At 43.6% G+C, this 25,965-nt stretch overlaps 1 protein-coding gene across 1 annotated transcript in view; it reads right to left on the reverse strand.

The window, feature by feature from the left end:
* Positions 1 to 25,965, reverse strand: part of EXT1 (exostosin glycosyltransferase 1) — a 161,647-nt gene that overhangs the window by 12,295 nt on the left and 123,387 nt on the right. The window contains exons 2-6 of the mRNA XM_031591153.2: positions 14,561 to 14,654; positions 10,694 to 10,801; positions 6,928 to 7,047; positions 1,930 to 2,062; positions 502 to 620 (exon numbers count right to left, since the gene is read on the reverse strand). Coding sequence (XP_031447013.1) covers positions 502 to 620; positions 1,930 to 2,062; positions 6,928 to 7,047; positions 10,694 to 10,801; positions 14,561 to 14,654 — 574 coding nt within the window. The remainder of the gene's footprint in view (positions 1 to 501; positions 621 to 1,929; positions 2,063 to 6,927; positions 7,048 to 10,693; positions 10,802 to 14,560; positions 14,655 to 25,965) is intronic.

Genomic DNA, 25,965 nt, shown 5'->3' on the forward strand with positions numbered 1-25,965 from the left:
ACAAGAACTCAGGAAGTCTCAGTTTAAGCCAGGCCACATGGATGTCACTGATTTACTTTGGCTAAAATACTTGTGATTCTCCATTGTAAGAGGGTACTCCCACTGAACTCCTTGAGGTTTCCTTTAGAGGAGCCAAAATCTTGGCACTGCAGAGTCTAAGAGCCACAGCAGGAGGAAAGGTAATCATGTAAAGACTCTTGAGACACAGACATCGTTTTGCATTTTGCAGCATACACAAACCTGATCTTCAAAGTGCAATCATTGTTCTACCTGTCTCCTGAAACAAAGGGGTTTCATTATTGTCTCTGTTCCAACCACATTATACTCAGAACTTTTGTTTCCCATGCATGCAGGTCACAGACACTAGACATCTCAGAGAAAGGAAACATGAGAACAGAAACAAGGGTTGAATGTAGACTGAGAAGACCTGAAATCAATAGGCTGTTCGCTCCTGGGAGAGTAATTCTGTCACCAATGTGACTGACAAACAGTGCTGCTTACCTGTGCACAGTACTGGGACTTGGCTACAGCAACCAGGAGTTTCAGCACAGGCTGAGATTGGGAAACCAGAGGAGTTACTGCATGGATAACGGCAGTGAATGTGGGGAGAGGCTTCAGACCTAAAGCAAACAGATATGCATTCAGTAAAGACAAAATTGCCCCATTTATTATTAAATATTAGTATTAGTATTAGCATTCTCAGCATTAAAGGCCTTGGAGATGGTAAAACAACCTACGCTTAATGCAAACCTTCCCAATCTTTTAGGTCATCTCTTTAAGTCATGGATCAGAGATGACACTTCTCTTTAACTCCCACCTCCTCTGAAATACCTGACTCCAATGCAATTACTGCCTCCTCTTGTTATTTCCACAGATGTCCTGTGATTTCTCTCCTTCATCCAGATTGCCCCACAGGTAATACTTAGTTTGCTCAATGAAATTTCTTTCTTGACATCGGCTGTCTGGTTTTGCTGCCTGGCTCTGGATGCATGACATTTTCTACAGGTACATCCCTGATTTCCAGAACTATATTCTGTTTCCTTAGTTCTATTACAGCTGCTGTAAGGCTTTTGCTCTTTGTGGATCAATCCCCATCCACGGGCATCTTCAGATACCTCCTGAGCTGACAATTCTGTTTACATCCTTGCCTTTCAATTCTCATATTTTTGTCTTGCTGTGATTTACTTTCCTGCCTGAAATAACAGGTCGTACTGGCTTCTGTCCTTCATTACTGCTCTCAGTCTTATCTACATTCATCTGTCTGGGGTCATAGTCATTTTTCATTAAAATTCCCACAGAAACCTTCTTCTCCTTCTTTATCATGATAGCTGTGAATTTTTAGCAGGTGGGCAGCACAGATCCACACAAGTGGGATGGCACAGCCTGTGCCAAAAGTGGAAGCAGTCTCATAAGCAGGATCACTTCAGACTGCAGACACATTCCCCCACAGAATTCATCACTGAATCTGTTTCAGAAAAAGCCACGGACCTAACTTCTATTCATTCCTTCTACTGGAATCTGCAAGAGGACACAAAGTATGGAGAATAAATCCATACCCACTATGCACTCCAATTATAAGTGTCATGGGTAAATTACCACTTTTCCAATTTCCAAACACAAATAAACAAAGTAAGCAAAAAAACTTATCCTTCTTATGTCCCCTTGGGCCACGAATGGGTCAGTAACTCAGGCATTAATTACCGGCAACTGAAAAGTATGAAGGGACCCAATTTTTTTTCAAAACAATATTTGCAAGCGAGAGGCACATGATGCATGTTGATGAGTCAGAGACACTCCAGTTTGCAGTGAGCAGGGAATGGAAAGAGAAAGCATCATTAACTAGAAATGAATGGTAAGTCGCCTGGCACATCCTATTCAAGAATCAATGATATTCCAAATACCACTGCAGTGTAGGAAGAGTTCACTCACCGAGATTAGCATAGTAGTAAGGAAAATCTCCCAGATATGAGGAATACTGTGGCAGTACAAATAACCCTCCAGGATGTTTGTTCCATATTAAGCTGTTACGTGATATGTGCTTAAATATTCTGTCCTGAATAATCTGGAAAACAAGAGAGGCAATGACTGTTAACAGACTCTAATAGTCACTAGTAGAAGCTTCAGGGATTCCAAATGATTGGAATCATCATTCAGTTTGCAGAAAGCTGAGTCACACAAATTCTAAGACATTCCTGCTTAATCTCTCTCAAAATGACATGGAACCAGTACACTGCGGCACCACACTCCAGCAGCTCAGGCTTTGTGCAGTAGGCTTCGGAGCACCTCATTAGTCTCTGTGGATGTGGGGACCTTGCAATTCACTGCATTCTTTATTTAAAGTCAATCGTTTCATCTATTAGAGTGAGTTAGTGGTAGTATGCCTGATTAGTGCATTGTCAGTTTTACTATCCAGAACTCACACAAGATAATTATTTTAGGATGGCATTACAAAGCTAGGTATTATTTTGAGATAACAAGAGCATTCAAAACCACAAAGACTTTCAGCAAATCAAGCTGCACTAATTATTCATTTTTGCTTATTATAAAGGGTTATTAGTATTCAGATACATCACTGATTCTACGTCTCAGTTCAGCAACAGCTCCTTGGCTGAAAAAGAAGATCTTTTAGCAACTCTGCTGTCTATCTTTGTGGAGGGCCACAGACATGGATTCCCAGACTTTTAAGGGCAGACCAGTTTGCTAGGTCATCTACTTTATCATCTGGAATACCACAGGCCACAAGAAAGATACACAGCCACATAATTAATTTGTATTTGTAAAACTAATTGCAGCTACTTCAGATCAATTGCTATTATGTAAGAACCAGTCTGGTTCTTACACCAAGAGCTTTCCCAAACTTGCTGCAAAGGCATAACAACATTCAGCAGTGGGAAGTTAAAACTAGACAAATTCAGCAGCCCAACAAGACACAATCTTCTAAGTGCAATCTGCTGTTGGGCCACACGTTCTTACAGATTTGCCTTCCTTTGAAACATGAGAGATTGGCAGGTCTGGCAACAAGATATTGGAAGGGGCTGGGGGATGCTGAAGGGAGAATCCTCTGCTAAGACAGCTAAGCAAGATTTCCTTGCCTCCTTCTGCAGCTCATCTTCTGGGATCTCCTAAGGAGATTTCGTGGAATTGGTGGTTTATGCACTGCACAGGGCTCAAATGCCAGCAACATGTTGGGTCTCTCTGGCCTTACCCTTGGCTTATCTGGGTGAAACCCTTTAGCTCTGAAGCAACTCTGATCCCTTGGTCCATTCTGGCCTTACAGTCTATGACACTAAATCAAGTCTATACCTACAGCATAGGAAAAAACAAAAGCAAGCAAAAAGACCTCAACTAACAAAAGCCAAAGAAAAGCAGCTGCTCCAGTCTAAGTAATCTAGAAATCTCTGCAAGCAGTTGAGTTCAAGGACACTTGCTGAGTACAGAACATGATCAGGTATCTCCCTGAAATTCTTGACTGCTATAACAAAAAATAAAATAAAATTAATTAAAGCATTAGTTATCTTCTGCTAGACAATCCACTGCTGGCGGCCATGTAAGTACAGTTAACTTGGGGCAAATGTCAGGCGTTTGTATGCTTGTCTTGATTTTGCCTACAGTCAACTAGCATTACTAACATGCAGCAATTTGCTGACATGTCTAAGTTAATTTAACTTATTTTTGTGTGGGAATAACAGACTTAATTACCATATTTCCATCACTGACAGGAGCGGATCTGGCTATTTGGAAAGTGAGGTGTATCAGTTGTCAGACCTCCTATGTGGTGGGAGTAGCGAGGGAAAAAAGAAATTGACTGCTGTTTCCCCATCTGCAAGTTATACCCCTGAACAAAGACAGAACCTAGAAAGCAGTTATTTTCGAGTGTTTACCACGAAGCCTAAATACTGCAGCTCCTTCCTCCTGTTTTCTCAGAACAGGAGCATAATCAGATAAGGGGAAGTCTGCGAATTTACATGGTCAGGAGGTTTTCACAGACGGCGGAGATTTCCATTGAGCTGGTAGCCAACAAGGCTGCAGGGGAAACACATGGCTCGCATTCAGCCCTGCCTCAGTGCACCCAGAGCATGAGCAGCTCTAACGTGGAGCAGACCCTGATGCCACGCAGGGTACGTGGCCCTCGGTGCACAGCAGGCATACAAATCTCCCGACCACGGGAGCTGGCCTGCACCATACATCACAGCTCACCAACGGGGATTAATTTATCACACTCCTGGTCTACATAAGAAATCTAGCTGTCTGCAGTGATAGAGGGGAGAAAAGGCAACTTGGCAGAAAGAGAGCAGAAGTGTATAAAAAAAAGATCACATGGGGGATCGATCAATTAGAATTCAGAGTGCACAGTATTACCCACATTGCAGGGACAGACAGCAGCTATACACTGTCTCCAATGGTGAGGCATGACAGGAAGTTTAATAAGAGAAGGAAGGTGTTATGAACTCCATTGAGATCTCCCTTTTTTAAGATTTCTTTTGGAATTCATTAATAATCCAATATTTTTGTCTCCCTCACCTTCATATTTCAAAAAGTTCATATACTACCTTAATCGCTGCCTTTTCCTAATATGCCTCAGCCAAGCACCACACATTTCTTGTATGCCCTTTGTGCTGTCCTCTCCCCTCCTTTCTCTTCCTGAGCAGAGCACTGAGCATGCTGCACAGGTACTTAGGTGTGTGTTTCTGGGGCTTGTTTTCACAGACCAAGCTGAAAAAGTGCAGATTCACTGGCATGTGTGTATGCATAGTGCTGCTACTAGAACAGATCCACATGATCGCCCATCTCCTAACCCACACCATGTGGATGGCACCAGGCAGCTCCTCTGGACCTGCAGGAGGGCTTACTGGCCAAACACTTCAAACCTCCCATTCTGGGCTATGAGCCGTTTGGCTCAGGTTACTAAATGCTGTGAAAAGGTTAAGGACCTGAAGATGTGATCTCATGTTTCCACATGTATCCAGGATACAAGGCAGATATCCTGAACTGGTGAAGGCTTTTGCTACACTGATAACCACATGGCACAGCACTGAAGCAAGCTGCAAGTATCATCAGAGCACTCTAACACCACAGTGTTACAAGAGAAGATGGATAACATCAGCCAGAAAAAAATATTCTTGCTAGGAATTTAAAACTTAGGTTTTAAAAAGAGCATATATTGCTTGCAGATTTCAGACAGCAAAAATCACTCTCTGCTGTTTTATTCCTTTTCTAAGGAAAATTAACTCTGGACAAGCTGAAATGTGAAATGAGTATCTGTTCATATGAACAAAATTCCCTGTAGCTGTCTTTACAAATTTTAAGAATCTTGAATAAAACAAAACAAAACAAAAACCTAAAGCCCTCAAAGCAAAACCACCCTTGCAAACAAATGGAAAAACCCAGAAGATAACTTCAACACCAAGTGTACATTACTTGGTTCCATTAAATTAAACCTTGCAGGAAGATTTCTGTTTTTCTTTTCCTCTTTTATGCCTCCGAGCAGGAACTCCAGCTTGTTGCATATCCAGCTGCTTGAGCTTTATTACAGGTGTTCTTGTCCCCTGAGCACTCATATGGGTCAATGTTGTAGCTGGTCCAGGCAGACTTAAAATCACACCTGTGTGCACTGGAGCGTGATGTGATGGATGCCAAGGCCATGGGGGCTGTCTCTTGGATCAGCCCAGCACAAGTAGGAGAGGGGCAGTGAGGAGAGCTGTGCAGCCTTCTCCTTTTAGCAATCCTTAATGGGGTGTACCCAGGGAAGGGGCAGATGACGGGCGCCTGGTTGTCTCTAGGGGTACCTCTTTAAGGGTGAATTAGACTCCAAGAGCTGTCATGTGGTCTTCCAGCTTTGCTAGTCTGATCTTTTTGTGGGCTGTGATAATTACCACTACCTCATCAGCGCTCATGGGGAGACTAAGGGTGAAGAGCTATTTCCATTAGGCAGCATGAATGAAGCCATGGGGGGACAAGGAAAGAGTGCTGCAAGGACAGCTATGCCATGGGCTCCATAAATGTTCCCTGGCTGATTTTCTTCACCAGCATAGGAAAATCTAAATGACTGTCCTGTAGCAGCTGGAAGTGAGTCTGCCATGGGCAACCTCCCCCGACAAAGCATGGGCAGCAGCACTCCTTCACAGTCTGCAAGGAAAAGGGGGACTTTACAACCCTGCACAAAGAGGGCTGCAACTGAAGAAGAATTAGCCTAAGACAAATACACTGGCACCTATAAAGCAAGCCCCTTTCAGTGGTAACAGTGTGTCAAAAATTTTAGTGCAAAACTGCAAAACAATTAGAAGAGAAAACTGCTTTTGAAATTGTATCTTGGGCCCTACTTCTAAAGAGCCTTTTATCTTTTCTGTGTCCCTTGAATTCAGAAAGAATTCTTTCCACATTCTAGATCATCTGTCTCCCTGTTTAATAGCAGTCTAATTATGATTATTTATTAATATTTTATAGAAGCCTTTCCCTTATCCTGTGTATGAAGATAAAACACAGTAACCTACCAGCCCCTATTTTCCTTCAGCCAGACTGACAGCCCCATCACAAGACATCAATGGTCTATGAAATGGTCAAGAAGCTTCACAGCCTATTTTTTCTGAAATGAATTCTAGAAAGGTTTCTTTAAGAAACATATCTACTACCAATGACAAGGACAGTGATTCGTAAGCCATAAAGTCTTGTGAAGGCAAGATCACACATGACAACTTTTCCTTGTGTTAGACAGCTCCCATTCTTCACCATGTCAGCTCTCTAATGTGGATACCAACCACGAAGGAAGTATTTCCTTAGGGAAGAAAACTTAGCAAGACACTGAGTGTTTCCCCCAGTGACCAATTGCATGTCATGGGACCCACGGTCTGATGCTGGCTGAGCACTGGAGCAGCTGGATGGCTAAGGAAACCTCATTGCTCTGCACGATCCCAGACAGCTTTTACTCACCTCTAGTGTAGTCAATACAATCTTCTCAACTGAAGAAAAATAAGCCTCCCACAAGAACTGTGTCTGCTGTCTAAGTGCTAGGATTTTATCCTGATGGATAGACCTGATTGTAGAAGGAATCTGTAATACAAGATGTAATATAGTCAGAAGCTTCAGAAAACAACGCAGTCTCATCAAATTAATATGCTGCTGACAAGCCCTCTCCTCTATTAGCAAGCTGCACAGCTTCAGCACTCCTATCCAACACGATGTGTGTGCCAACAGAGCCCTGATGGAGATACAGATGAGACACAGCCCTTTACAACCTTTGGTACTGGCACATTAGAATATATGATTTTCTTTTCTTAATTTGCTTTCTCTCAGTTTTTGGTTGTTTCTATGGAAGCAGAAATTCCCTCTCCCCATCACTCCCCAGCACTGTGCTGTGGCACAGTGAGCAGCTCCTCCATAAATCCCTCACGCACAGCTTTTCATGGACTGGCAGTTCAGCAGACTGGAACCTGCAGGACTCTGGGTCCAACGATAATCCCCACTCTCAGAGTATATTAAAGGGATCTGGAATTGCATTTACCACAGCATGGCAATACTAAGTGCCCTGAGGAAAACACAGCAACATCTGAAGCAAGACTCCACTTTTTGGGAACCTGTGGATCAAATTGCATTTTACTCATTACTGTGGGAGGAAAGAGCAATGTCTCTCACAACACCTGATATTCACAAGGGAAAACACTGCTTTCTTTTTCCCTTCTCCGTTAAAGCAACGTTTTATGTTGCCTTACAAAGAAAACCCTATTTGTCCTGCTGCAGTGCCTTGTGATTGAAAAATGGGACTGCTGGCTGGATCACAAAAGGGCTTCCCTTCCACCTCCTATCCCCACATCCCTCTTCCACACTGGAAGGAAGCTAATGAGCATACATGCCACTGGTTAACTTCTTAGAACCTTGACCACGGCCTCCAGTACGCTACTTTGACAGTGCAAATTGACATTATCAAGGGAATTTAACTGCAATTTGCTTCAATTACAAGGGCTACTCACAGCACTGGAAAGGCCTCTAAGATATTTTGCGCATCTGTGCTCATTTCTTCCAGGAATGAGGAGCTGTGCCTTCGCACCTACTCTCTTTGTGATTTCGAATTAGGTCACTTTCAGATAGCCATTTTTCACAGAGCTTTCAGCTCAGTCGTGAGCTGTACAAGTATATGCCTCGGCTGTGTGATGCTCTTTGCACATCCTAGCTCACTCTGAAATTTAACTGCAACCCAACACATCCACCCTTCCCTGGTCAAAAACACTTTGCTTATTCCTAAAACATTCTGAGAGGTGGCAATGATCATTATTTGGTTTCATGTTCTCTTCAATCAAACAATTTCCTATTTCACCTTCCCTTCAAAAAAGTATGAAAAACAGAAGCCAAACCCAGGCTTTCATATGTGTTTTTTTAACCAACCACATTGCTGTTGCAGAATGGTGTTTAACTGCACCTAATTTTATTCAGGGAGGGGAATACTCTTTCTCTTCGTTACTTTTTCAATAAGTTCCAGTAAGTACTGGGATAATGAATGTAGTGTCTCTAGGCAACCCTGCCCATGGCAGTGGGGCTGAAACGATATGATCTTTGAGGTCCTTTTCAACCCAGGCCATTCTATGATTCTATGAATCTATACTGGCTATCCACACATACATATTAATCACACCCATGATCATTACCAAAAACAATCATACAATTAAACTCACTTCACAGTGGCAATACAGCATCTTTTTCTAAAAACTTAAACATTCAATCGTATTATTTATAGCCTCACATGTGTGTAAATACAGGTGAGAGCAAAAGCAGAAATCAATACGCATTCACCACTATACTCCTGAATGTGAAGGCTACTCTGACTAAGAAGGGTACTGCAAGAAGTCAGGGTTTCACAGACCAGCCTATGCTTGCAGTCGGGCAATGCCAGTGCCAAGGTTAAAAAAAAGCCTTGGTGCCCACTTCCTTGCAACAGCTGGAAAGGAAAATCAGAGCTCCCATTTTAACTGCATTTGCTTATTAGTTATTAATCTACTTGTCCAGATAGACAGGTGGGGAAAATGATGTATTAATACTAATCTGGCAGGATTACACTGGAATTACTAGAACTGGATGACGTCTTAATAAAAGGTCATTTCAGTAGTAAGTCGGGGAAAGAGAACAACCACCTTGCAAAAATAAATGCAGAAAGGCTGGATTAAATTCTCCTAGTGCTATGATGAGGAGAATATGCAAATAAAAACAACCGAGCTGCTCTAAAACAGGAAATGAAAAACTGTAACATAACAAAAACATTTCCCAGAGCAGACATTCAGGCCCTCTGCCAGCTCTTTAAAAACAGTGTTAATAATGGTGCAGTAGCTGTTCAATATGGAAGCAGCTGTGAGGAGAGCGAATGGCATGTTACCGGAAAGCATGAAGATCAGCAAATTATTATCATTTAAAGAGAGAAATAATTTTGCTCAGAAAAAAACATGCTGTCCACTGAAGCAAAATCCAAACATCTTTCTTTCGGTTGCAGCTTGTGTCTCATTATTGATAACAGGAAGCACTTCATAAGGCTTGCTAGGCCAGCTCTTCACAAATATTTACATCTTCAGACAAGTAAGTAGGCATCTAATGAGATTTTTAAAGGTACTTCAATTTCTGGGTGCCAACCCACCTGCACCTCTGAACACTCCTCTCCACAGATGGAAACAGCTCACCACTTTGGAAATGAGTTAATAATAACAGAACCCTTCTTCCCATGGGACAAGCCACTGTGCACTAGTGTGTTATGTGCTCTGCAAATAGCACACTCTACCCCAAAGCTGCAAAATCCACTTTTTGTAAAAAGAGTTCTAAATGTTGTCTTGTCCTTATTAATACATTTTCAAGAGGTCAGGAAGAACATTAGTGGTACTGATGCAGAATGACTACAGACAAGATGCACAGTGGTTACTGCAGATCTCGTAGGTCTCAGCTTTGGGCTGAGCAACGGTGTTCCAACAAACGCTGCTTCGAGGAAAGCAATTTTTCAAGAACTTTTCCAAATATCAACTTCTCTACATTCTTTAAAAATCTATAAAGAATTTGAAAAGACTACGGTGTCCGCCAGGGAAAGAGAAAAAAACACCTAGTGGATTTAAAGACAAAAGCAGATGCTGAAGGTAAGAGGGCATTTCTAGTTTCTCAGCTCGCTTCTATTCCATGATCTTGGGGAGATTAACAATGAAGCCATGTGAGCACTGCTTCAGAAAGAAGTGCTGCATGTTCTGGATGTCAAAAAGATTCAGGATCTCCTTCTCACAAAACTGTCAGGTATTAACTCTGGCCTGAGAGATGGCTTTGCTGAGGAGGCCTTCAAGCCTGCCAGCCATTTTTGCAGCACTGGCGGAGCCCTGAGGTCCAGCTCTTTCTGAAGGAGAGCAGGAACTGCCTTCAGCTTCTTCTCCTTTCCCACAGTTCCAGCTCCAGACAGCCCTGCTTGGGAGAGGCATCTACCAGAGAAAATGTCAAGCTCTTAGGCAAAATAAAAAAGCCTCCTGCGTTCAAGCATGTGGCCTACTGGCTGCAGTGACCTTCAGGTCAGAACACGAATGATGTCATATTAAATGAGTTCATCACTGGCATGACACAGACAATCCCTTCATGATAAAAATTCTTTTACAGCTCTGACCTTTTGGATTCATCTTCCTTGTCTGTTTAGGCGGCAGCAGACAACCATCAACTGATCTGCTGATGGTCGCTGTCTTTTTCTTACCTGTAATAGCAACCTCTCATCCCCGATGACGGCAGCCTGCTTCCAATCAATCACTTCTGAGAATGGCAGTTCCCATCCATTGCTGAGCATCACAGGTACACAGGCAGCCTGCACAGAACCACTGCACTCGTTAGTAGGTGTACCCCAGCTCAGCCAACAATTAGCCCAAGCCCCAGTGCAATTACTGTTTTCTTCATTGGTTCTTCCCAACACTCATGCAAGGTCGTCAGATGGCAAGGCAACAAGGTGAAGAAATCAGAGATCATATCCCACATTCCCATGTTTTTCCTTTTTAGGATTATTAAAGTTAAGCAAAAGTGCAGTTGGCATGTAGAGTGGCTTTTGAAATGTGGTGCTTATGCTAACAGCTGAGGGCAAAGCTGTTAAAATTCTGTAAACATAACCCTAGTGGATTTAATACAAACCAACGGCCTTCAGTGGCTTTGGGAAGAATACAGCAGGGACCTAGCTCCCTCAAGCTTCTTCATACTGCTGGAATGCACCAGCCACTGCCTCACTGTGCTCACTTCACTGTTTGGTCTCCATAAATGTTCAGCAAGTGTCGATGAATGTCACCGGGTGCCGTTTTTTCCACATGGAAGAATTCAATTCCACCCCTTTGCTTCATATGCATTTCCATGTCAGATGCCATTTTGTCAAACTGCCCCTCAGCTGTCATCTGTCACACAGCAACAACATGTAACTGGGTATTGGCGGGAAGGTTCAGACTCTACTGTTATACCATCACCATTTGCCTCTGATGTCAGGGGCCAACATCATACAATAGGAGGCACTGCTTTTGGAGCAGCCCTTGTATTTAATTCCTGAGTGCTTCTTCCATGTAGGAGGAGTGAACTCCCCATCCTGCTTGATAACAGCTCTCTGAACAGAAGTGACTGCACAAACACAACTCATCTTTCATTATCTGCCTATAAAAACAATAATTGCTTTTGGTCTTAAAACAAACAAAAAGCATGTAAGTTTAGTATCTATTTCTAATCAGTATGGTTTATCTAAATTATTTTATGAGTTGTGTAAAGTCCTCTACACTGAGAGCAAGTTTGCAAATATTTGGTAAATGGCGCTGTGTTTCCATAAATAAACGATCACTATGACATTCCCTATAGCTGGATGACAATGTAAGATCCCAGCCAAAAGTCTGCTGAAGTGATGAAACAACCTGTTACCGGAGGATCTGCATCAGCCTGTGCTTTGGTTCATTTTCTTTGGATAAAGCCAAGCTTGTGAGCTCTGAATATGGCCCAGTCTGAGGTCTGTTGCCCTGTACCTTCTGAAGAATGGCATAAAGGCAAATTTACAGGCTGCTGTATCTTCCTTTTTAACATACACAGAGGATCTTAGACTAGCCACATATCTGCATTACAGCAGTGCTTAAAATGAGTAAAGAACTGTGATCTTCGGTGAGGAAATGACATTAGTGCATGAAAAAAAGCCAACCAGAAAACACTTAGCAATGTGTTTTCATGTTTAAAACATTTCACTAATGTGGATTATGTTTTTTAACATGCCCTGGAGTCAGACAGAAATTGGGAATTCGTCATAATCAGTGTATACTGCTGCTACTCTGGCAGGAAAATCCTCAATGCCTGCATTTTATCTTGGCCGATCTGAAGCCTCCAAGTTCTGAACAGTGAGGTATGCTCTCTACTTTCTTCTCTTGAGAAGATTTATCTAACAAGAGCTGCATGACTTGTAGCCCACTCAAGAAAAATGCTAAGCGGTGTTTTTCAGAAGGATCTGAAGCCACTTGTCATTCCAAAGAAACTGACTTCTCTCTCCAAAGAGGCTAGAGAGGAAACAGCACTTTGAGAGCTCCCTACCTCCCCTACGAAGATAGGCTGAGGGAGCTGGGCTTGTTCAGCCTGGAGAAGAGAAGGCTGTGGGGTAACCCCACTGCAGCCTTCCAGTACCTAAAGAGAGCCTACAAACTCTGGAGAGGAGGGGAGTCAACTTTTTACTTGGGTAGACAGTGATAGGACAAGGGGGAATGGTTTTAAGCTGAAGGAAGAAGATTTAGATTGGCTGTCACGGGGAAGTTATTCACAGAGAGAGCAGTAAGGTGCTGGAGCAGACTGCCCAGACAAGCTTTGGATGCCCTGTCCCTGGAGGTGTTGAAGACCAGGTTGGATGGGGCCCTGGGCAACCTGGTCTAGTACCAGATCTGGAGGTTGATGTTGGATCTTGATAATCCTTGAGGTCCCTTCCAACCCATGCCATTCTATGATCCTATCATTCTGTGAGGGCTATTTAACTTCACCTGAGCAGAGCAAAGAGGGAAATGACAGTCCAGAACCTGGACCTCTGGAAGGTTAGCACGTGTTGATTTGTAGACTAAATGTAAGCGTTCAATGCTTTAAAATGCTCTAGGATATCCAAGACACTCACCCAAAGTCAGCAGACATGAAAACACCTAATAGGAGATCTGAATCCTTCAGGAGAAGCAGTGGAAAGTCAAAAGGGTGCTGCTGGGCTTCAAATATGACATCATACACCTACACTTAGGTACCTGAATGGTGCTCTTCATTGTGGTAAACAGTATTCTGTGATAGCAACTGGAATACTTTGTGGTTAATGAAGAGGTCTGTTGTGATAGGACAAGGGGAGAAAGTTTTAAACTAAAAGAGGGGAAATTAAACTGGATATAAGGAAGAAGTTTTTTACAATAAGGGTAGTGAAGCACTGGAACAGCTTGCCCAGAGATGTGACAGATGCCCCATCCCTGCAGACATTCAAGGTCAGGCAAGATGGGGTTCTGAGCACCCTGCTCTAGCTGTAGGTGTCCCTTTTCATTGCAGGGGAGGTGGACTAGATGGACTTTCAGTTCCCTTCCAACTCAAATGATTCTATGATTCTATGATTCTAAGAGAAGTGCTGTGATGCTATTCACTGATAGCTCTATTGTCAACTCCAGGACACTTCTCAAATGGCAAAACAGTGCCTAAAGGCAGGACCCGCTACAGTGTCCTCATCTGCCTCCTCTCTGACATCAAAAAATGCCTCAGCCTTCCGCTGGAATGGAGTGCCTTCCACTCTGGCTCTTACAAGCAGGCAATCCAGATGCAAATCCCAGAGGGGAGCTGCAGCATCTGTACAATTGAGCGAAGCTTAGGACCCCAGGGATGAGCTGATGCTTGCAAAAAAAAAAAAGGTCACGCTGTCTGCATCCAGCATGGCTCAGTGTCAGCCAGCCTGGAGACAGAAACCTGATCATCACACTGCTGAACCTGGCTGCTACAGAGACCCAAGAGCCCCACTGCACTGCCCTCTTCTGCTGGTCAACAGTAAAAAAGGGAGACTATGAACCAAAAGTGCTTTTAGAAGGTGAAGAGGATTTGGGTGCTGTCCAAAACATGCTGCAAACTCCCCAAGATCAGTCTACATCCATCTCTCCATGATGATTCCATCTGGAGCTCTACAACCTCCAGACCACCTTCAGAAAGCTCAGCAAGCAGCAATGAAAGCTGAAGCAAGAGCAAGTCTGTTTTGGCTAAGTGACAAGGAAGAGCTATTTTACTACCCCAAGGCTTACTTGCAGAGGTCACCATCCCCATGGGAAGTCTCACAGCTTTATAAAATACAGCTCTAAGCTGGTCCAACCTTTCGGCTTCACCATATTCAGGGAAACCTTTTTCCTGGAGGTAATGCAATTCAACCTTCAGATGAACACTGTGCTCAGCCCCTCCTGGGAAGAAGCTGCCAATTGCTCCAGAAGTATGAATAGAGTCTTTCGCAAAGTGGATTACTGTCCACGAGGGAAATGAAAGACATTTTCCTCCTCCCCACCCCCCTGCGATTGCATGTCGAATTGCAGCCAGCGAAACCAATGCTTTAAGCTGCAGCTCTTACCTGCAAGGCTTCTAGAAACCTGAAAGAGCCAAGCCTGCGGCCACGGGGAACCAGACAGAAAGTGGCATTGTGCAGCATTTCACGGTAATCATACCTAACAAGAACAGGAGAGAAAAGAGAAAATTGAATTAGCGGTGAGTCCTAGAGTAACTGGGCATGAAAATGCAAACAGCTGTTGAGACACATCTGGATAAAATCATCCCTGCCCCAGGAGCCCACCTCCAGGTTAACTAGCTCCTGTGTGCATGCGTGCACACGCAACGTGACCCTCTCACTCACTCACTCTTCTCCAGCCCCAAGGAGCAGCCACCATGGGAGAACATTATGAGAGCAGTAAGGACACTGAGAACCAAGGAAATAATCTTGCTTTTGAAAAAAATATGCACTATCTACGTACATAGGTGTGCACGAATTCTAACAATAAACTTGGATTAAAAGCATTTATACCAAAGACATTGTCACAGCACCCCTGTGAACCTGATTTCTATCCAGACTTAGTCAAAGTCATGCACAACTGTGTTTGTTCCTGCATAATAGGTTTGTACAAAGCAAAAAATTCTCAAACTCTGCCATACAAATCTTCCTTATCAACCAGACACTGAAAGAAGGGAAGCGTTACAATGACTCTCTTGGTGGTTATTGTGAAGGGTGGTGGGAGGAGGAGGGATAAACTGCTTCAGCAGACAAATTTTGGCAATTAACCATAGCTGCAATGACCCCTGCTCCTCTGAACTAGAACTTTAAGATTCTTCTGTTTATTTTCCCGACTCCATCAATCACTTCAAAACCGTTTACCAAAAATACACATCAAATCCTAATGGTTCCCATCCAGTTATTAGCTAATTGTACTTCTGGCAAACCTGAAGAACTGCAAATGGCATTGACCTTGCTGGAATGCCCAGCTTGAGACAAAAGGACTAAATAACCTTTCCTCCTAGACTCCAGAGACAGATGTGATTTTGACACTAACTTGTGGCACTGACATTTCCTAACAGTAATAATCTAATTTAACCATAGTCTGCAGGCACAGCAAGTTTTTTGGATTTGTGTGTGTGTGTGTGTGTGTATATATATATATGAATCTCTATATGATTATACTTCTATATAAAAAAACCTAGATCTATGTTAGTATTCTCACCCAGGCCAGACAGATGGGAGTAAGCCAATTTTCAATTATAAACTCCGTCTTTAAGAAGAGACATCTTGCAAAGGCCCATTTGCTTAAACAAGCGTGTACAGCTAATTTGCACAAGAAAAGGTCACTGTGAATGGATTAAGATTATCTCCACTGAGAGTAAAATAAAAACCCTCGTTGCATTAATTAAAACTACAAAACAGACTTCAAAGTACATTCTTTAAAATCGTATCTCAACTTTGGTTAAAACACATATATACACATCCCATGCGAGTGGCATGGAATCATTTCTCAGTGTGGCACATTGACAATCACCCACGTCCCAGCTCTACAGTCAGCAGTTACATAGCACATGGGGAAAAAAAAAAAAAAGCCATCTTAAAGAATTCATTTTCACATAGTAGGTCTGAAGCTCACTGCTTTCACTGTATATTGTATGACAGTAAATTTTAATAAACACCTAAAATAGAATACCCCCAGGGCTGGAATACACCAGTCATAGGGCTTACTCTTGGTGTATTCTAATGATAGCTATCATTAGCAAACTAAAAATGTAAAATCCTGATAATATCCCAGAATGCAACAATATCCACCAAACGTCAGTGGCAGAATCAGAGCACAAAGGAAAGCAGAGAAAGAGGCCAGTGGAAGAGCGACCTCCATATGTCAGTGACGTTTTGTAGTGGGCCCTCTTTCTTTCATATCTGATTTGCTGATGTTAGGACAGATTTTTGAAAGAAAATAAAAAGATTTTGTTGACCATTTCCCACCCGAAAACCAGTTAGCATCTTGCTCTCGTTTGTGCTTTTTAAAGCTGAACCTGTGATTTATTGCCTAGCTCTGGAATAGCATGGTTCATGGTCATCAAGCAATTTATCTACATCATGCATACAGAGAGAGAGCGTCTCATCCTAACCTTGATGTATGGGCACAAAATTTCCACTCACTTCGGGGAGAACCTGCAAATATAACACAAGCAGACCCAGAGTAGAGCAATATCCATCATGAGATGCTGCAGCCCGTGCACTGCACCAGGCATCCCCCTCATGGACAAATTTCTCCGCAGTTTCAGCCTAAGTGTTTTAAGGTCACTCAACACCACCTCAAAGTGCAGTACAGAAAGACTCATTTCTGATCCCCCTTGGCAAACACCTATTTCTTTGAAATTCTTAAAATGAACATGCTAATTTTACTGCTGCTGATTCGTGGGCAGCATGCAAAGCCGACCTAACTGACTGGCAGCAGATAGCTCTGCATGCTTAAGTACAGACTCAGAGAAGACAGTGGCTACAAAAGCATCACGTGGGGAAGGATCCTACAGACCATGTGGCAGACATGCAGCTCCAGGGCAACTGCAAAGCAGAGCTGGAGGCATCTGGCACAGAAGGCCGAGGGAAATAAAATCAGCAGTAGCAGGAAGTATAAAGGATCGAGTACAGACGGGGCTGACATGTCTACGTGCTGCCGCAGGGCAGCACAATACTCCTTCCTTTGGGGCTGCTCTGGTCCCACTGTCAATAGCAGCACACCTGCTATGGGCTTGGTTTCACCTCCATCTTCAGTGACTGATCCAGTGAGATCTCCAGGAGGCAATGAGCTGGCAGGGGGGCTTAAGGAGCAGAGAAAACATCCAAGGTTTAAGGAGGCTCTTCCAGAACCTCCTTCTTTCCAGTTCTGTTCCCAGAACCACTCACGCCCATCAGCCAGCAACACTTGAGGGCCACAGGGAGGCTTGACTGCACTACCTTGGATCCTCCCAGGCCACAGCTTCTGGCTCCTGTGGACGGCTCCACACAACCCACTAGCTCCACTAGCATCTGGCAATGGGTCTGGGGCCCACCCACACCTGAGAAATGGGATCACCAACAGAGCACTGATTTCCAGAAATCTCCTGGCCTCTTGCCTTGAGGACAACGCTGGCAGTGGCCACACTTACTGCTCCGGCACCACCCATGTCTGCGCTGCGGTGGCATTCTGTGCCCATGTGGGTGACGGCTCATACGGGGCCCTAGCTGCACCATTCAAACACATTACAATCCAAAACATACATGCTTTTAAAATAAGAGCTATGGTTTAAAACTAAAATAACTGCAGAACTAACCCAAAGCTCACATCCCGCTGTAAGGATCAGCACTGTGCTTTATTAACTTTCATGCTTCCTTCCACAATGATTAAGCGCACCACGCTCACAGCTAATACTTTCTTAGGCAGCATAAACAAATAGCTCTATTTGTAATCAATCCTAATGTATTCACACTTTAATTGAAAATCCCCTCCCTGCTCCCACCCATAGCTGGGAAAACGCGATGGCCCCATCTATCACACAGGTGTGAACACTGCAATGCCATGTGGGCTGTTAGCAGACAGGTGAAATGCCGCCCAGCACAACGCTCCTGCAATGCTCGCTCCTCGATCCACTGCTTTTGCTTTCAGAGGGGCCGACCCCATCCGTCAGCATGCAGTCGGGCTGCCTGGGATTCCCACTTCCTTCAATGCTGAGGAGCGCAGCCGGCGGCTGCGTGGTGACTCAGCCATGCCACGCATTCCTCCGCGCAGCTTAAGCATTTCCCCATGTCACTGAGCTCCCATAAGCTACCCTGGGAAACAGTCGCACTACCAGTTTTAATCTAAACAGTTTTTTCTTTCCTAAAGAAGCACTGTCATCACCACTGAGTGAAAAGAGGGCTAAAAAGGCGGCAGGCCGTTAAGACCAGCACACGTGTCCAGCTGCTCAGACATAACAGCTATTAGCTGTCATACTTCACAAAGCAGCGTATGTCTTTCCTGACTCAACCCTCTGAATGCTGATATGGGACACCACCACCAGCAGGAAAACCTGAAGGACAGATGTGTGCTGACTCTTCCAGCAGCCAGGGCAGGCCCTGCTGCCTCCCGCCCTCTTGCGACACAGCACGTGCTGCAAGCCAGCCCTGTGGTGCCTCCATCAGAAGTCAGATGGAGGAGAATACAACAGCAGAAACTGAAACAAATGCAGTGGCCCCAGCCCAGCAGTATCTATTTTAATAGTGCCACATGTAATCCATTTTTTGGAAGATGCTGGAGCTCATCTTGGCAGAGAGTATGAGTGCATACCACTATAGATGTCAGATGGGACTAGAGATTTTTTTTTTCCTTCCCGAGCCAAAAATTGCTATGGCACTTCACCAAGTATGTACAAGGCTCCCTCCCTGAATCTGTGAACCCAAGACGCACAATGCATCTTCCAAAAGAACCTAGATCAGTGCAAGCGCTATGACAAAGCCAGATATGAAACACTTATAACACAAGGCTAAATGGCAGAGCGTTCCCTAGTTTTCCAACATATTAAGTTTCAGCCATTAACCAATTGGCCAGTTTTCCATGGGTGAATTCTTAATGCAGATGGTTCTGAACTATTGGCTGGAGAGGCTGAAAAGAAACCCACTCTGTCACACAGGGCGTCTCGTTGCTTGGTTTCCATTAAGGCATGTTGGCTTTAAAATAAACTGTCAAGCAAAACTTGGCATTGGAAACACCAAGCGAGTAACTGTCTTTGTAGGAAACCTGACAACTCAGCTGTGTGTCAGACAGATAGCTGCCTAACTCGGAGCTCCAGAGGCTCACACACCCTGCCTGGAAGGGTGCCGTTGCCATGATCTGCTTGCTTTGGGATTTACAGCCGCATGATGCTTTCAGGTGATCTTGCTGCTGGTTAACAGGCTACTAGCTGACAGTTCATTTCCCTCTCTGCAAGGACTGGTTCTGGAATTAGAAAGTTTGGAGGTGCAAAAACATAATTGGAAAACTTTTTTTTTTTTTTTTCCCTGCTTAAAGGGCTAATTGATTTCACAGGTGTTTAATTATCATTTGCTGTGAGATAATACCTTGTAGTGCCATAAAAAATGGATTTAATTTTCGAGTGCTTGCAAAACCATCGCCAAAGCCAAGTTAGAGCTAAAGCTAGATAATTATTCTATAAATCAAACACACTGCCTCCTTTCTTTGAAATTTTTAATACTTGGCTATAATGATATCTGACGACCTTGAAACTAACATAAAAAGGATTTTCTTGCCAAGTGCTGACAGGCAGCCATTGGAGTACTTCTTTCAGCCTGGCTCATTACCGCAGATGCAGCCAGCCATGTTGCCCTGGCTGCAGAAGGGATGCTACAGTCAAAGAACAGTGACAGTGTGCACGAGCAGTGCTCTCGATGCACAGGTAATGGCTGAGTCCAATTACGAGCACGAGCTGAGACTGAAAATGCTGCAATATTCACAAAACTGCTGCAGAACTCTGCTAGACATAGCAACAGACACATAACTTTGCAAACGTTCAGCAGCCCGTGTCAAGATACAAATATTTTCTCCTTTCTATGCAAGGAAGCATGCCAGCATCTCCTTTAGTTCAGAAGGCTGGATTAACCAAGAAGAACAGGCAAGCATAGCTTAATGTAATGACAAGGGAGCTTTGCTGCAGTTAGGATGGACAGTAGCCACTGAAATCTAAATCATCTTTAAAGTCTTCAATAGCATCACAGTTGTATTCAGCTCACTTCCATGTTCTGCACAGAAACACTCAGATCCACGAGGTGTTAACATCGATGTACAACCTAACAAATACAAAGCATTTTAATGATTTTTTACCATGAGACACTTCATCTAAATATATATGCAGAAGGCACTGTAAATCTCTATAGCTCGTGCAAAGCATGCACAAGGTTCAGCCTGCCAAAGCTGGCCCACTGGCTGGCAGTGCAGGTCTCACACCACTTGGGGCAAAGCAGTTTTATGTAGGGCTACATGTTTCCTCACCAACTTTGTGTTTAAGGATAATCACTTATTTAACAAATGTGCCCAAATGTGTCCATAACCTGTCAGACCCCAGATCCTGGGCAGCTTGAACTAGTGGGAAGTGCCCTGCCCCACAGCAGCAGGTCAGAACTGTGGTATTTAGGAGGTCCCTTCCAACCCAAACCATTCTATGACTCTGAGCTGCTAGACAAGGTGAAGACAAGTCCAACCTGCCCAGATCCTCCATCTCTTCAAGTGACATCAGGAAGGCAGATTCCTTTTGACAGAATTCCTTTAACAATAAACTACACTTCGTATCATTATGTGCCTCTACCTTGCCGTTTCTCTGGAGATCACAAAGTCCTTTTTGAATATTTGAATATAAAGCACGTCATCACATTGGTGGGAGAACAAAGCCATACTTCCATCCCACTGACAGGGAAACTGGCAAAGAGCAGTGGCACAGGCATCTGCACTGTGGGGAGAGATCGGACATCTCCTAACCGTGGCTTCAGGTGAGGCTTCTGCTAAGCCATCCCCAGCATTTAGTGCAGAAAAATGCAGAATTGAGTTGAAAGTAATACCTAACTCCTGACAATGCTTTGAACAGAGAGCTCATTTTTAAAATTGGGATATCACATTCTCTTTCACAGTGAATTTATTAGGCTTCAGCCTTCTACCAGTGAAGTGGCATCACTCGCCTTAAATAGTCCCAGCTGGCCCAATACCTGACCTCAAATGCTCTGACATTCCAGTCACTTGGCACTACAAAGCCAGTTTTCTTATTGATTTCTTCTCTTATAAAGAAAAAAAAAAAAAGGAAGATGGAAAAAAGCCTACTACTGGAATCGTATTTATTAAAGCATCAGTTTGGATTAAAGACCCAAACAAAGAAAAATTCATCCCTTATTTTCGGAACAAAGAAACAAATTTTCGCTCATCTGCCACTCAGTCTAATTTTGAGATTAGTGGACATACCTGCGAGCCTCCAAGTACAGGGAAAAGAAAGGTGCATTGTGAGACCTCTCACTCGCTAACACCTGCAGGTTCCAAAGCCAACCATTCCCCCCGCTGCCTGTCAAAAGAAAGGCTTCCAAATCTTTCTTAATTATTTTTAAATAGCTCTTTATTGAAAACTTGCAGTAAAAAAATGCTAAAGAGGATCAGTTTTCTAGAGTTTCATGCTTGAGTATCTTGGGTTACTGAGTGTTTTAACTAACTTAGAAATGGCTGACCAGACTGAAAAGCCCTGCATAGATCAATATGGATAAAATCAGTGCTCAGCACCCATTCACACCACAGTCCAGCAACCGGACCCAGCAGTCTCCTGACTCTGGCATGAAGAGCACCTCTGTCCAGCTCCTGTAAGATTTGGACAGGACCAGCAGGATAGCAGAAAGTACAAACTCCTGAGGACTGAACTAGAAGAGGCTACCATTTCTATTCTTGCTTTGAATGTCTGGCTGAGCCCTTTACCAAACGATTTAAAATAGTCTGTATGAAGCTTATCATTTCCTATTCAGCTCCACAGATTTTCCCATTATGGCTATCGAGCTCCTAAGTGGCTTGTTGGCATCTTTAAAAGTTATAGTCCTCTAGATGCAGCATCTAAAAATGGAAACCAAAGATGATGTGTAATACTGGCTCTAATTATGCAGGATTTCATTTCTATGAATGACTAAATTTATTAAAAAAAAAAAAAAAAGAGAGGAACTCTACACAGGAACTGCTGGCAGAGCCCCACGTTGTCTAGGAACGCTGACCTAAAATGTGACCATGCTTGGAGGAAAAATTAGTTCAGCAAATCCATGGAACAGCTTTGAATGAAACAGAGAAGTGAGTTATTTTTACTCAGTCAGCTGCAGCTTAGTCCCCACGAGTGGTAACACCACAACACGTCCAGATCCACCAGCATTTAGGTTGTTTATTATTCTCATTCTTGCCTTTATCTCAAGGTCTCAGATTTTTATGAATGAGGCAAAAATACCTCAAAAATCGGATGAAGTCTTTAATTAGGATCAAAAAGAAAACTCTAATTCCATGCATTTAAATTTTGCAACACTGAAATTTAGGATGAAATCCCAGCACTGCTACAGCCCAGGGGGGTTTCCAACAATGGACAGCAGGCTCTGATCTCTTGAAGTTAGTGAGCAACAACTTCTGCAATAAATCTGTACAGGAGTGCAAACCACGGAAGGGCAGTAAAGTCAGCAAATTTATTTTTTATTGCTGTCAACAGTGACTACTAAAATAATTTTCATTTTCTAGCAGAGAAAAAGTAGGAAGAGAAATACAAATGCACTGACAGTTGTTTTTCAGTGCTGCCTTCCATTCCTGTCCCTGGCACCATTAACACAGAGCTAAATTGGACCTTGCTAAGAACCAGTGCTGTGCTCCTCAGCAGAGCCACAATGTGATCTGTCGCTCAGCAGACCCGCTCCTCCTCTGTGCTCTCATTTCTGCTGACTTAGTCAATCAAAAGGTAAGTTTTCTACTATTTGCTCTACTTGGCAAAAAATGCATCTACGAGAAGAACACAATCCCATCTCTGCATCATCAGGTCCCCTTTGGAGCAGGACTCTTCTCTCCCTCCTGAGCCAGAGCGAAGTGCAATCTGCACCCAATTCAAAGCACTTGGAGAACTGCAGATGGCTTCAGTTAGGCTGTTTTGACTTCTCATTGGGTTGTTTATGCAACATCAGTGGTCCTCAATTGACATTGTACCAGATCAGGGCAACTTTATTCCAGTTAGCACAGCTGGAGAGGGTCTCACTCACACTCCTAATGGTGACACATGGGAATTTAGGGTCCCAGCTTGGGCACTCAAGACCACTGTCTGAAAATGCCACATGCACATGCAAGCACACTTAGATGTACATACTTCTATAGTGGATTTTCAGCTGGAAACCAGCAATGTACATGCTTATCCTTCTTCTCTCGCCTGACCCTGACCTGACACAAAAATCTCTTATTACCCCACCTATTACTTTTCAAAATTTCTTTTTCAAAACACAGGTACCAAAGGTAGAGTTAGAAGAATAACCAACTAAAAATCCTGGAAAACTCGCTTTGAAGGAGAGAGAGGGATGTCTTTTTTAAAAAACAGTCCACAGAAGCATGTACCGAGCACTATCTCAATTGGATGATTGCCCAGTTCTGCGTACTGCTTTCCATTTGCCTTCTAGAGTCCCTGGGAGGCCACATACCTGCTCACAGTGAATACCTGGGTTCTGACCTCTGCATCCCTAGTACATCAGTGCAGTGTGAGCCAGCTGAGTTTGCCTAGACCCAGCCCATGTTTCTAACTCCACATCGAAGCCTGTTACTGTGCTCAGCCCAGTACTGTGCTGGATCATCTGCTTTAGGTTTTAGCATTCCTGCCCCACTGGGCAGTGTATGCCTGAACATGCTATGTCTGTTTGCAAGCTAATACATTATTTATACAAACTATTCAGGCATAGCTGCAAAGATATGAAACATTTATCAACAAAGGGACTAGTTTGTCATTTTAAAATAATTATGCTTCTTTAAAGAAAGCAACAAATTCAGTTGCCCCAGAATTATTTATTAGATTGTACAGACATGAAAGGACTCTCTTTCAAAGGGAGGAGTTCTCTACCCCAAATAAAGCTTTAATCGAAGCTGGGATACAGCCAGGCACCTACACCAGCCCTGCTGGGATGCATGTGGTGCAGGCCCAGCACTGCCTGGCCAAACGCCTTAGCTCTCTATATGCTCCCTGCACCGCACTGCCTCTTTATTCCTCCTCAAGCACACCAGTCACAAGGACAAATGGAAGCAGAAAGGCACTGGTGTGGCAGCACACAAGTCAGAGGGACCTGTGCTCTGGTGCGCTTTGTGGCTTGCCAAGGAAAAAATGATAGTCCAGACAAGAAGGCTTAGGATGGGATGCCAACAGTGATCAGATTAGTCCAAGGAATGACATCTCTTCGGCCAAGTGCTAACAGCTAGCAGATGGAAGGAAATACTTGCCCTCACGATGCTGACTATAGCAGAGGCCAAGCGATGTCACGCAACTTATTTTTTATACAAGTGTGTTAATTCTGATACTAATTTTAAGATCTGTAATATGAGCCTATTTCCTTTTTTTTTTTTTTGAACCTTCCAGAGATAAGCACAGAGTAGGAACAAAGATAACCACAAAGGAGGCTTTTACACTGGGTAATGTTGGCTTACTACCTCTTGCAAGCAGTACCTGTGGCATCCCACTCTGGCTGCTGAGCAGGCTGCCAATTCCCTGCTGAGTCTGGGAGCTGTGTGCCGTGTCCCCAAGGGGACAGGCAGCTCGCTCTGAAAACTTCCTGGCAGCTGCTCTCCCTCAGCTCCCTCTCACAGACTCCAGATGGTTTTTGATACAGGAGCCTTCCTCCAGCAGTGCTGGGCAAGTCAGGAATTTATGCCAACATCAGAGGCTAAAAATGTGCTGATCTGAAGCATGAGTTTTTAGGCATCCTCATGAAGTGCAGACAGACATCTTGCATATATAGTTAAAGGGACAATAAAATGCAGTAAACCAAAATGCTCTGTAGTGCTTGGCATCTGAAACAAGGCATTCTACTTCAGAAAGTAGCAATTCTGAAAAGGATTACAGGGTCACAAGCAACTCAAGGCTGTTAGACAGGAGTGAACGAAGCCTTATACACATCAACCACCAGGTACAGGGATGACATATTCCCTGCATAACCAGAGCCGGTGAGACAGACACTAGAAAATATTCAGTGCTAATACCCTGCACCTTAAAGGACGATGAAAAAATGAAGACAGAGAACAGGTACAGAAAGATTATTTAAGGGACTGCAGTACATGCCTTGCTAAGAGAGACTTAAAGACCTATGCTTGTTCAGCTTATCAGAGAGAAGAGTAAGAAGCAGCTTGATTTCGGCGCTGAGTGTCTCTACAGGGAGAGAGAGGAGATGAGAGTTCTTCAACCTGCCGGGAAAGGGCACAACACCAATCAGAAGGTGGAAGTTAACCACGAAACAAACATCAATAGAAATCTGTCCTCACATCCCAGCTCCTGGTGGCTTTTCTACATAGAAAGCTCCTCAGATGGGCAGGGACTGCTTTCCTGGAGGACATGCACGATTCAACCCCGTTCTGCATTCAGTACCAGGGGTAAACTGGGTGACCCAGAATGGCTGTGATGTACAGGAGATCAGACAAAGTAATCTCATGGTCCATCTGGCCTTCCATTTTCTGTAAAAGCTTCTAATATCTTTTGCCTTCTGACTGTCCATAGCACCAAACCACTACTTCCAATATTTTAGCATGCAAACTTCATCAAATTAGATTACCATTGAAATGTGTGGGGCCATAAAAAGGGACAGCAGCTTCTGATAAGCAACCCCTGGATCACATTAGTAGACTGAATTAAATAACAAAAAACCTCTAGAAGCTCTGCTCCTTCCGACCAATGCATTCAAGTTACTCAAGAACAGTTTCACTGATGAAAGTACAGTCTAAAAAGTACCCATCATTG

The sequence above is a fragment of the Phasianus colchicus genome, chromosome 3 (genome assembly GCF_987193195.1).
Source record: "Phasianus colchicus chromosome 3, bPhaCol1.hap1.1, whole genome shotgun sequence".
Classification (NCBI taxonomy): domain Eukaryota; kingdom Metazoa; phylum Chordata; class Aves; order Galliformes; family Phasianidae; genus Phasianus; species Phasianus colchicus.